Raw genomic sequence first — 12773 nt, 5'->3', positions numbered from 1 at the left:
CACTGCTGGGACTCTCAACAGAAGATCCTTTCCCTGTGTGGCTGCACCTGTACACCTTTGCTCAGGGCCCCTGATGTCACTTGGACAATAAGTGAGGAGGCAAGGTCGCAGGGAACTACAAGACACACACATGTCCATGTGTGCCCAGGACCAGGTGATGCAGCTTTCCTCCTCACTGAAGCCTGTCCCAAGTTTGTCAGCTCACCCCATCTCTTCTCCCTTACTTCTTGCGGCCTGTTTTAAATCAATTTAATCAACCGTGTAGTTTGAGTCTTCTCATGTGGTCTGTGAGCCTTTCCACAACATAGTAGTGAACTTGGAAGGCAGGTTTGCCCCTAATGTTTCCAGCTGAGAGCTGCAGGACACCACTCAGGCAGGTGACCCAGACAGGATACTTTCCATGGAACAGCTCTGTCTCTTCCCCTCACCAATGGGCACTGGGGATGACTTTCAAGCCGAGCTCCTGGAGGGCGGGAGAAACTGTGGCCAACCAAGGACATGTCCAAGAATTCCAAGGACACTTGCACATTTGGAATGGCACAGCCCAGCCAGCACCACAGCTGTGCTGTACACAGGGCTCCTTGAGTCTGATAATGAGTGAACATGAACGCTGTGTGTAAAATCCCCATCACCCTCCTATTTATAACCCCCCCCCCCAAATGTCACATGAGTGGTCTGAGAGAACTTTGCAGAGGTGCAGGGCCTCAAAACCCTTGAAGGTGGTCACTTCTAGCAGGCCCAACAGCTCCTACTGCTTCTTGCTCTCCAAGTAACAGCCCCAATCTTTCCGTGCACAGCAGGAGTCGCTCTTCCATTTACCTGAACCAGGCTTCCTTACCCGCCCCGGCTCCTCCTACCCTTTGTTTGTCTCTGTCCCTCCAAACCAGGGGTCCCACTGTCCCCAGAGCTGCAGCCCAGCCCACCCCATCCCATCCCCACTCTGAAGACCTTCAAGTTTCCGCTCACGTTCTCATGGTCCTGGGCATGCCCCAAACCAATGGTGCTCTATTTCCGCCTAGTGTGTAAACCTCTACGGCTCTATCTTCCGTTTACTGGTCATAACCTCCACTAGATGTAAGCTCCATGAAGGCACTTTTCTCCCAAGTGCTCAGAGCTCTACAGGGCACACACAGTAGGTACCAAGTGAATATATGATGAATAAAAGGAAAGAGGAAAACCAAAGGAATGCTTCTCCCTCTAGTCAGTGGAAGCAGATAATGAAATTGAACTTCGAAGGCTACACAGCCAGAGTGGGGAGGAAGTGCGCCACGCCATCGCTGGGCGCCGCCCGCTGCCTCACTGGATCCTTTTCCGTAACAGTCCTTGAGCCGGACTCCAGGTTCGGTTGACAGGATATTAACCCTGAAAAGAAAATTAGGGAACCAAGGATGAGGGACACCTCCCGCAGAGACTCTGAAGGCGCAGCCTCTTCAGAGACTGGCCCAGAAGAGAGCTGTTTTTGTTGCAACATAAAAAGGGCCATGGGCTTATGTTACTGAGAGCTCAGGTCGCCATTTCCCGCTACATCCCCAGGATGCCGCGCGTTAGCTCGTGGTCCTTGGGCGTGACTGGGACGCGCTGGGCGGGGTGGTACACACGCGTAGTGACTGCAGAGACCCTCCCATGGTGCCGACCCAGCGAGGCTCGGTCTTTGCGTCCTAGGTGATGGGACGCTGTGTGCGCTGGGAGGGTAGCGCGTGAGAGGGAGGCTCGGCAGTCCTTGGTGGGTGGTGGGTTCTGAGGAGGATCCGTGGGGACTCAGGGGCGCGTGGGCTCAAGAGTGCAGAGTTATGGGATGCAGGACTGTGGGAATACAGGGGACACCAGGATAGAGAGGCGCAGAATTGCAGAGATACCGAAGTGAGTAAGTGGGGGATACAGGACCTTGAGGGAATGTGGCTGTTCAGGGGGCGGGAGTATATGAGCAGGAGGAATGCAGGGATATAGGGGCTAGGGGTTGAGAGGGTACGGAGGAGGGGATTTAGGGGCTCGGGGATGGAGGCGTACGGGCTACAGGGCCAGAGATGCAGGGGTGCAAGTGTCGGGGTGGGGGCGGGTGTGGAGATACAGCGGTGTGGACAGCGTAGAGCGCAAGCGAAGGTCGCAGGTTTGGAGGCTCTGGCTCCAGTGGACTGTGGTCTAGGCTCGCTGCGTAAAACAAAGCCGTTTTTGTTGTTTGGACTTGGGAACGTTTCCTGGTTGTTCAATTCAAAGGCTGTCGGCCTGACCGCATTGGTCACGCATCCGCCCTCTTGGACTCCCGCTGTGGCCACTGTCTTGCGCCCGGTGAACTCCGCCTTGCTGCTCCTTCCCCGGCTCAGAATCTTGGAAGTTCTCCAGGTTTTGCACACTTGGTGTCATCGATTTCTCACAGGGTAACCCATTCCCTATACATAAATGCTATGGCGTATTCTTCCTGAAAGGGAAGCCTTTTCTCCTCTGTATGATGACGGTTTGGTTGTCACCGTTGTTCCTGTGCGCTCGGGAATTGAACACCCCAAATACCCTACTTAGCAACACCAGCAAAACGTGCTCTCCCCTGGCTCTCTCCAAGTACATTTATCTCCGCCTCCTCTCTGCCTGGCATCTCCTCGATCTCTCTTCTGGGCTATGTCTCATTTTTGTTCGTTCTTTCCCGCTTAAAGGAATACACACACTTCCACATCTGAACGTTAGAAGCAGACATAGGCTTAAAACCAAATACCCATATATGTCAAAGGCTTGCTTTCTATTTTACTGAAATCTGTAAAAATGCAACACAGAATTATTTACATTTTTAATTGTTCTATGTTTGTTATTGTATACATTTAACTTTTCTTCTTTTATAAGCATATTCTAATTAACCATTATGACTGTTACATGATTCTCAAATTCTTAAATTTGGCCGAAAGGAGACCCTTCAAAATAAAATGGCTCTTTTCTCCTTTAAGCACAGCCCCTGAGATGGTTGAAAGCATTCTTACTTTCTGACAGCAACAAGTTACTTCAGATCCATCAAGGAATTTTGATTTGTTTTTTGTTTTGTTTTGTTTTGTGCGATGTTGTGACTTATAATACGAAGTTACATAGTTGGTCTTATTCCTGGCACAGAGCTCCTAAACGCTTAGAATTTCCTGTGATGAGCACCATAAATGTGTCTTTGGTTACACTAATGAAGTGACTTTTGGAAAGTCCTTGAAGTTGGATGCCGATTACCAGGAGAAAAAAGCAAGTAATTAGAATGTTGGAATTTTTAGTTCCCCTCACCCACCCCCAGGGAGGGGAGAGGTGCTGGAGGTTAACACAATTTCCAATGGCCGAGTTAGTCAATCATGCCTAATAATGGAACCTCCATAAAAACAGAAGAGGATGAGCTCAGAGAGCTTCCAGGTTGGTAAGAGTGGCATGCCCAGAGAGCACATGGAAGCTCTGTGACTCTTCCCCATATCTTGTTGCCCTGTGCACCTCTTCCATCTGGCTGTTGCTGAACTATATCCTTTAATAATAAACCAGCAGTCTAATAAGGAAGGTTTTATCTCTGAGTTCTGTGAGCCTCTCTTACAAGTTAATCAAACACAAGGTACATTGGAACTTCTGATCTATAGCCAGTCAGTCAAAAGCACAGGTGACATCCTGGACTTGTGACTGGCTTCTGAAGTGAAGGCAGTGATGAAACAAAATTATTTTAGGACAGGAAAAGAAAGATTTAACATAAAAAAACCTGCCAATGTACTACCTTGATATATAACACTTTGGTGTATAACGCTTTGCCTCAAAAATTTATGTAATTGTGCTTTGACCTCTAATGGATGGAGCAGTCCTCACAGCTTTCTAAGAGACTGTCTGCTGGGTTATAATCCTCAAGTTGGTTCAAATAAAATTTTCTATTTCTTTCTTAGATTTGACTATTGGTTAATTTTTTAAATTAATTGTGGGATTTTATTAATTTTTTAAATAATTTAGTCTTGTAGGACTGAGCCCTTAACCTGTGGGGTCTGACATTATCTCCAGGTACATGGTGTCAAAATTGAATTAAATCTGTGGGACACTCAGTGTCTACTAAGAACTGGAGAATTGCGTGGAAACCTTGGCAAACACACATCAGATTTTGGTTTTTGAAGACATGGATTCATCTGGCGTTCCTGCTGTGGTGCAGTGGATTAAAACTGACTGCAATAGGTGGGGCCACTGTGGAGGTGGGGATTTGATCCCCGGCCTGGCACAGTGGATTAAAAAATCTGCAGCTGCAACTTGGATTCAAGCCCTGGCCTGGAACTTCCATATGCCCTAGGTGGCGCCATTAAAAAATAAATTTTTTTTTAAAAAGACATGGATGGATTCAACTATTTTTGTTGTTCTTTGTACTGAAGCTTGTTTCTCTTTTTATGGAAATTAGTATTTCAGATAGAATTGAAAAGCTAGGCACATACATGATGTTGGCTATAGAGGAAGGGGAACAAATGCTGCTTCTATTCTGTCCATATTTGTTGGTGTGTGGAGAGCTGGGACTCTCCATCTTGCTTCTCTTGTTCATTGTTCTGTCTTTCAATGGTATCCATCCTGTGGAGACTGATCTTCATAGTCACTGCAATCACTAGCAGTCCTCCAAAATTTCACAGGACTTTGTCTCTGTAGGGCACTGTACAAAGTATTTCTAAAAGCAGGAGTTTGACTCCGCCTAGCGGTTTTGGCGAGTGTTCCATATGTGAATAACAAAAGATTCAAGGGAAAGAATATGTTAGTGTTATTTCAATGAAAACCACTGCAAGTTTGGCAGTTTTTCTGTCATCCATGCAGTTTTACCCAGCACAAATTGACACTGGGTAAAACTGGGTTTTGGTGTCACCACTCATGCTAAGAACATTCCTTTCATCCACATTAACTCTTAAATGGCCTTTCCCTTTGGCATAGCCAGCTAAGTTATATACATATTTTTCCATGCAAATTACTCCATTTGGCAACACAGTTTTAGAAAGGTCACCACTGTGTTGTTTCCTTAATTTAGTTTTCAGTTATGATAGTAGGAGGGTTTGCCCTGCACTAAATCTGCCTGTGCTAGTTTGAGTTCAGCAAATGTTCCCCAATCATGTGCCCCACTCCTCACTTCCAGGGGTACCCCCCCATAACCTTGGGTGCAGCGGCATGTGGCTCAAAAAATGGCCACACAATGAAATAGTCACATTTTCACCCCAGAATCTGTTTTATTACTTTGTGTGAAAATGTTGTGACTAAATCAAGGATCTTCAGAGGAGGAGCTTACCCTGGATTACTGAAGTGAGCCCTAAATATCTTTTTATAGGCAAGACGCAGAGGGAGCATTGCCACATGCAAGAATAAGTTGATGTTGGAGGCAAAGACTCAGGTGATATAGCCACAGTCAAGGGATGCCTAGAGCCACTAGAAACTGGAAGAGGCAGAAAAAAATCTACCCCTAGATTTTCTGGAAGGGGTAAGGCCATGCCAAAATCTTGACCTCAGACTCTGGCCTCCAGAACTGGGAGAGTAAATTTGTGTGGTAAGCCCCTCCATTTGTGGTAATTAGGGCAGCCCCAGGAAGCTTGCACATCTTGGGCCCTCATTGGCTGATGGCAGTTAGGTAAAAGGGACTATGCCTATTTCCAGAGCAAGGGCTTCTGGTGCAATGAGTCATCACCAGCCTTGCACTCCTATCCTGCACTCCAAGACTGCACACCCTGGAGAGGAACTGCTTCCTGAGCCTAGAGAGAGATCTAGTGTGTAGGAGCTGCAAGCTAGAGCCAGCAGCCATGGTGACCAGTAGCCCTGGGGCTTCCTGCTGAAGGTCACCGAGTCTGTCATTATGCAGCATTATCATAGAAGAAATGGTGAGCTGGGAAGGTGGTCCCTGCATCATATGACAGGAAACGAGAGTCCAGAAACCTACACTTCTCCTTGTGTAGTGAAACCACTGTTTGATATAGAGTGTTAGTGCACAAGAGAATGTTGTTAGCTGCACTTGATGTTATAAAAAAAAAAAGAAAAAGAAGAAAGAAACAAAGAAACAAAGAAAAAGAAAGAAAGAGACAAAGAAAGAAAGAAAAAATAGGCTTAGAAAATAACTTGGCTTGTTTACAATTAGAGGTGAAAGTGAAAAGAGAGAATACTGATTCCAGGTTTTATCAGTCAGGATTCTCCAAAGAAACAGAACCACTGGCATATATTTTTAAAAAAGAGATTTATTTTCGATCCGGCGTTGCCGTGAGCTGTGGTGTAGGTTGCAGACGCGGCTCGGATCCTGCGTTGCTGTGGCTCTGGCGTAGGCCGGTGGCTACAGCTCCGATTAGACCCCTAGCCTGGGAACCTCCATATGCCGCGGGAGTGGCCCAAGAAATAGCAACAACAACAACAAAAGACAAAAAAAAAAAAAAAAGGCAGTGTCATGGATTCAATATTTAAAAAAAAAAAAAAAGATTTATTTTAAGGAATTGGCTCACATGACTGTGGGGCTGGCAAGTCTGAAATATGCAGGGAAGAATGGAGACCAAAGAAGAGTTGGTGTTGCAGGTCCAGTCTCAAGGACGTCCAAGGTCTTTGGAGTGAGCTAATCGAGTATCCTTATAAAAAAGGGCAAATTAGGACACAGACCCCCACCGATGGATGACCATGAGGACACAGGGAGAAGATGGAGTCCACACATCAAGGAGAGATTTCTCAGGAGAAACAAGCCGTGCCCACACCTTGATCCTAGACTTCTGGCCTCCAAAACTATGGGACTAAAAATTCCTACTGTTTAAACCACCCAGGGTGTGGTACCTTGTTTTGTCAGTCCTAGTAAATTAATATTCCAGAACTCTGTGTAAACACTCTTCTCCTCGTTGCTTTGAAAACACTCAGGCTTATATGCGCTCTGTGCAGTATACTCTTACGAAATTTTGTGAGTGATAAACACATGGAAGATAGGACCTGTGATTTGTTGATGAGCATGATTAATTATATCCCCGAAATATTAAACCAAATCATTTCAGCTGAATTGGATGGCCTAAGAATGCAGAGAAATATTTACATGTGAAATGATATAGTATTTTGGATTAATTTTTTTTTTCAAAATAATCTGAGCAAGAGAAGGGCAGAGGTATAAATGAGTCAATATCAGTCTTAGGCTGATAATTGCTGAAGTCCAGTTTATTTTACTATTTTGTCTTCTTTTGTATGTTTTAAATTTCTTATTTCTTTAAAGAAAATAACTCATTTAACACAATATTTTGGTTCTTCTTGAGTCTGAATCACAAAGACTTATTGAGGTAACCTTATTTGCCCTGACCCTGATCATACATATGGTAATAACCAAAGTCATGTTTAGCATACGTTCTAGGAGGGTGTACTTTTATTGTTGTCATCTTCACTTTCCATTGAGAGCAGATGAGCTCTGCTTTGAATACATTTTATATCCATATATAACCATAATAGTTTCTTACTCCAACTTCCCATAGGTCTCTAGTAATGGTCATATTCTTCCACACAAGCAAGCAAAAATTCTCTACCCTCAAAAAACTCAGAGAAATAATAGTACCTTCTGCTTCTGCAGTAGGATTCTCTGGCACACCCCAATACCAACATGTGATGGTTTTTTTTTTTTTCCGAAAAGAAATGTTCAGCTTCATTGTTGAGGCATCACTAAATGTCTTTGATGAGAATGTGAACTCTACCATTGTAGAGGAATGAGTTTCATTTTTACTAGGTATCCCCAGTGATTTGAATAAAAGACAACCATATAGGTCTTAAGGAAATTTTTTTTGTCTTTTGTGTTTTTAGGGCCGCATCCCATGGCATATGGAGGTTTCCAGGCTGGGGGTCAAATCCGAGCTGTAGCTGCTGGCCTATGCCACAGCCACAGCAATGCTGGATCTGAGCTGCATCTGCGACCTACACCGCAGCAACACCAGATCCTTAACCCACTGAGCAAGGCCAGAGATTGAAGCCACGTCCTCATGGATACTAGTCGGGTTTGTTAACCACTGAGCCAGGACAGGAACTCCATGCAGTCTGTTTTATAGATAGGTAGGAGAGTTGGGTTCACAGTCAGGGCCTTGGAATTTACTTTGCTTTAGAAATAAGAGCCTCCTTCCAGCTGGTGAAACTGGAAGAGATCTGAGTGGGATACAAAGTCACTGGGCCCTGCTCATTCATTCTTTTGATCATCAGTCACATCTCACAATTAAGCCTTCCTAGGTGCAGAAACATACTTCCAGTGGAGACAGCACAGTCCTTGAAAGAGTGGATGGTACAAAAGCTCCTACTTAAATGGTTTGCATTGAAATGAGGACTTGGAGAAACTGAACACCTGACTGGATTAAAGAGAACATTTAAATGAACATCAGCTTTCAGCTCTCTAATTGGATAAAACAGCTAGGGACATCAGCCAATTAGAACAAAGATACTTCCAGAGGCCCTTTAAAGGGCACCCCTTCATTTTTGTCACCAGAATGATGCTGGGTTTACTCACAGGAATGCAGGGACTTTTCAACATGGGGAAATCTATAAATATGACTTGTGATGTTGATAAATTATCATCAAAAAAGAAATAACAGGCCACAAATAGAGTCACTTGTGCTTAGTTCCATTTCAATAAACCAAACCAAGACTTACTACCTAACTTTATTGCAGTTTCAGCCCCTCCAAAGATTGTGACCTTTAACCAATCAATCTAGAATTACCTGGTCAGCAATAGTGAGGTAATCTGCGTGATAGACCCCCACCTTTCCCCAAAGGAAGGTGACCTTACCTGAAACAATCAGCACTTTGCTAGAATAACTTCCTTGCCCTGACTCCTTCTACCTGTAAAAGCCTTCCATTTTGTACAGCTCCAGCTCCTGGGAGTTCCTGTTTATCTGCTAAGATGGAATACTTCCTGATACATGAATCTACACCAATTAGATCAAATTTATTCAGTTAAATCTCCATGCAGTGGCTTGGTGTGGGATCTCAGTTCCCAGACCAGGGTTTGAACTGCAGGGGCTGCAGTGGTGAAAGTGCCAAGTCCTAACCATTAGATCAACATGGAACTCCCGAGTTTTGCTTTTTAACGTTATTAAAATGCAGTGGGGACAAGCAGTTCAGATAATCATGCATGAAGTAAGGATGGGGATTTGCAGGGTCTGTGCCTGGCCTCACCATGGGTCAACAAGCAGCCATCATCAGTCGCATCTGAGTCATATGGGGAAAAAGGTTCTCTGCAAGACACAAAGGGTGAGAGAATTCCTTTAACCATAGGTGGAGAAAATTCAAATTGTCACCACCTACAGGCCAAATGCACAGTGCAAGCTTCTAGTAGTTTCTGCCCTCCTTAGCTCATGGAGGAGGAGAAGGGTAGTGCTCAAGAAAAACAAGGGAGCTGTGCACGGAGATGCAATACCGTCCATGACACCCACAAGGAGAGGACTCCCAACTAGACCCTAGAAGTCTGCAAGCAGATCTGCGAAGTCCGGGATGCCAGGCTGACTGTGAGACCAAGACCAAGCAATATGAAGATAAGGGGCAGGAGGCTGAGCGGAATACCTCACACACCAATCAGCGCTCAGCCTGCCATCACACCGCCCGGAAACTGGCCAATAGGAAGGTAGCAACCTCTATAAAAATGGGCGCGACTCAGGCGACTAAGAGGAAGAATTGTAATAGCAGCTGAAGGGCCTTGGCCCACACAAAGCAGATGGCGCACAAGTGCACCGGCGGCAAGGCACCACGAAAGCAGCTGGCTACCAAAGTAGCTCGAAAGAGTGCTCCAGCTACAGGTGGTGTAAAGAAGCCGCACAGATTTCAGCCTGATACTGTAGCCTTGCACGAGATCCTCCTGTACTAGAAGTCTACAGAGCTTTTGATTCACAAGCTGCTGTTCCCAGCGGCTGGTACGTGAGATTGCACAGGATTTCAAGGCGGATCTGCGTTTCCAGAGTTCGACTGTGATGGCACTGCGGGAAGCATGCGAGGCATATCTGGTGGGTTTTTTTGAAGATACCAGCCTGTGTGCTATTCATTGCCAAGCGTGTCACCATTACGCCTAAAGATGTCCAGCTGGCTCGGCGTATTCGTGGGGAGCGTGTCTAGATTCTCAGCACACAGCCGCTGCTCTTACCCCAGAGAGTCTTTTCAGAGCCACTACCTCTTCACAAAGTGCACTGTACACAAAACATTTAGGTTGCCCCTTATCTCCAGCCTACCAGAGACCTAACTGGTTGCGTGGTAACACGGCCTTTGAGACTTAACTATGTCAAGTCGCTGCTTAGCCCCTAGTCTTAATGTTTGAGGAGGGTATGTTGCCTTGGAAGTGAGCATCCGTGGCAACAGCTGATCAATGTGCATGTACTTAGCAAAAAGTTTCTCAACCCATAGGACTGTCTGAACTTGCTGGAAAACCCTATGAGAGCAGTCACTCATACTCCCCAAAGCAGAGCTGTGTGTAAACAACCTGAGCATGGTTTTCAGGAAGAGTGTAAGGACTTGTTCCTCCATTGGTGATGGTTGGAAGCTTTTATTAGTTGAGGTTTTAACTTGATAAAAATCTAAACACTGCCAGATTGCCGAAAGGGGATAAAATCTGTTCCCTCCTGTCCCTGTTTGGTCTTCACTTTGGGGATGCTTAACAGCTGAGTGAAGGAAAGATGTATGTAGAAGCAGTTACTATGCAGTGTGTTTTGGTGGTAGCACAATGTTTTTGCTTTTGTCTTTTTTTTTTTTAAGGGCCAAACCTGCGGCATATGGAGGTTCCTAGGCTAGGGGTTGAATCGGAGCTGTGGATGCTGACCTACACCACAGCTACAGCAAACTGAGATCCAAGCATTGTCTGCTACCTACATCACAGCTCATGGCAACGCCAGATCCTTAACCCACTGAGCAAGGCAAGGGATCGAACCTGCATCCTCATGGATGCTAGTCAGATTCATTTCCACTGAGCCACAATGGGAACTCCATAGCACAATGTTGTCAATATGCAAGGGTGGATTTTTTTTTATTAGAGCCCAGTTTGTTAGCCAGCACACTTAAGATTCAAAATCTTCATCAATTAAAGTAGTGCACACAGAACTGTTTAGAAGGTTGAAAATAGTATCTTTTAAATTTTAGGTTATATATAAGTTAATGGGTGACAAGTCCTTGAAGGGCCATTAAAAAGTCAAGAATGTCCAGGGACAGCTATGTTCTGGCCTAATGTCACTAGACTCCTTTTAAGTAAGTCTAAATCTGTACTTTGTGCCTTTTCTTTGCTTTATGAAGTCTTTATCTTGCAAGGAATAAACTCTTGAATTCACTTGACATATCTAAGGAAAACACCTGGTGACGTGAAAGTAAAGATTTCCTGCAGTGAAACAGGCAACATTTAGAACTGAAGCTTTCCCAAGATATCCAGACCAGGCCTGTTGGAAGTTTGTCACCAAGGCTTTGGTGACATACTGCAGATTATCTCCCATGTCTATGATCTTGGTAACATATGTGTTGGGTTCACCCAAAGAGGAATGCATAAGGCCAAGTCAATAAAGCAAGAGAGATTTATTAAGGCACCCATAAATGGCAGATGGGCTTAGCTGAAGGTAGCATTAGTCCCGACTGTGAAGAGAAGTTAGTCTTATAAAGGGTCATGGTGGGAATTTGTGGCAAGGACAATGAAAGAAAGGTTACACAATTTGGGGAAGGAGTGGGGGGGTCAAGTCCCATGACCAAGTGATTGTGGCAGGGAAAATTATAAGGGAAAGGAAAAATTACACAATGTGAGAATATGGTTGTGGTCTCAGCCTCACGACCAGATAAGTGCAACAACAGGAATTAACGTATAGGAGGCAGTTAATCTTTATAGGTGGTTAATCTTTATATGCAGTTATTTCCCATAGACAGTTGTCTTTTGCTGTTCAATTCTCAAGGCCACATTCCAGGCTTCATCCATTCTCCTGAGAACCTATTGATATGGAGTTTAGATTAAAAGTTCCTGAGAGGTCTCCCTGCTACCCATCCCTGTTACTCAAATATGACCTTAATAGGTTTCTGTCTATTCACTCTCTTTCTGATGTGAGAATATACACCTAGGAAGAGTACTTTCTGATACTGAGACAAAAGTCACTGAAACTAGAAAACCTGACTCATGATCAGCAATGCTTTCAGAGAAATATCTTGATCAGAAAGGAGTAAGGTAAAAAATTAACAGAAACCTCAATTAAATATTTAGGAAAACAGAATGGGGAGCTTTCATGCCCTGAGATGACAGCAGAGACTCTGGGGGAAAAAGAAAGACTCATTTTGCAACAAGGGCTCAGGCAATGAAAATACATGGATTTTTTTGGTTTTTTTTCAAACTATAGCCTTTCCAACTTCCTTTCCCTCTCTATAAAAGCATTGTCTTTCCTTTGCCTCTGGGAGACTTGCACATGGCTTACCATGGTTGCAGACCCAGAACTGAAATTCTCTACCAATCTGGAATAAACTCATTTTTGCTGGAGAAAACTAGTTTATTTGTTTCAGGTCAGCAAGTAAAAATGTGGTCACTATGGTGAGTCCTAATATCATATCACTAGCATGCTATAAGAAGAAGAGGAGATTATGACACACAGAAGGCCAGGTGACACACAGGGAGAAAACAGCTGTAATGTTATGATTTACAATTAGAAATAAATATTTGTTCTTCCTCCCCTTTCCTGGTACAGAGATCCTAAAACATTTGGAATCTCTTAAGTGTTAGAGTGATGATGGTGTCTTTTGTTACTCATAACAAACCCCTTTCAATCACAGCAGAGTTTAATGTTTTTTCTTTTCTTTTCTTTTCTTTTTTTTTTTCTTTGCTTTTAGGGCCACTCCCC

At 44.4% G+C, this 12773-nt stretch overlaps 1 protein-coding gene across 1 annotated transcript; it reads left to right on the top strand.

Moving 5' to 3' along the window:
* Positions 1–3311: 3311 nt before the first annotated feature.
* On the top strand, positions 3312–10038 carry H3-4 (H3.4 histone, cluster member). Its single transcript, XM_053743497.1, is given in 4 exon segments — positions 3312–3373; positions 9622–9829; positions 9831–9968; positions 9970–10038. Coding segments are annotated over 4 exon segments (477 nt in total).
* Positions 10039–12773: the final 2735 nt, after the last annotated feature.

This window comes from Phacochoerus africanus, chromosome 4, assembly GCF_016906955.1.
Source record: "Phacochoerus africanus isolate WHEZ1 chromosome 4, ROS_Pafr_v1, whole genome shotgun sequence".
In the NCBI taxonomy this organism is placed as follows: Eukaryota; Metazoa; Chordata; class Mammalia; order Artiodactyla; family Suidae; genus Phacochoerus; species Phacochoerus africanus.
The sequence above is the reverse complement of the archived record's forward strand: the minus strand, read 5'-3'. Positions and strand labels throughout refer to the sequence as shown.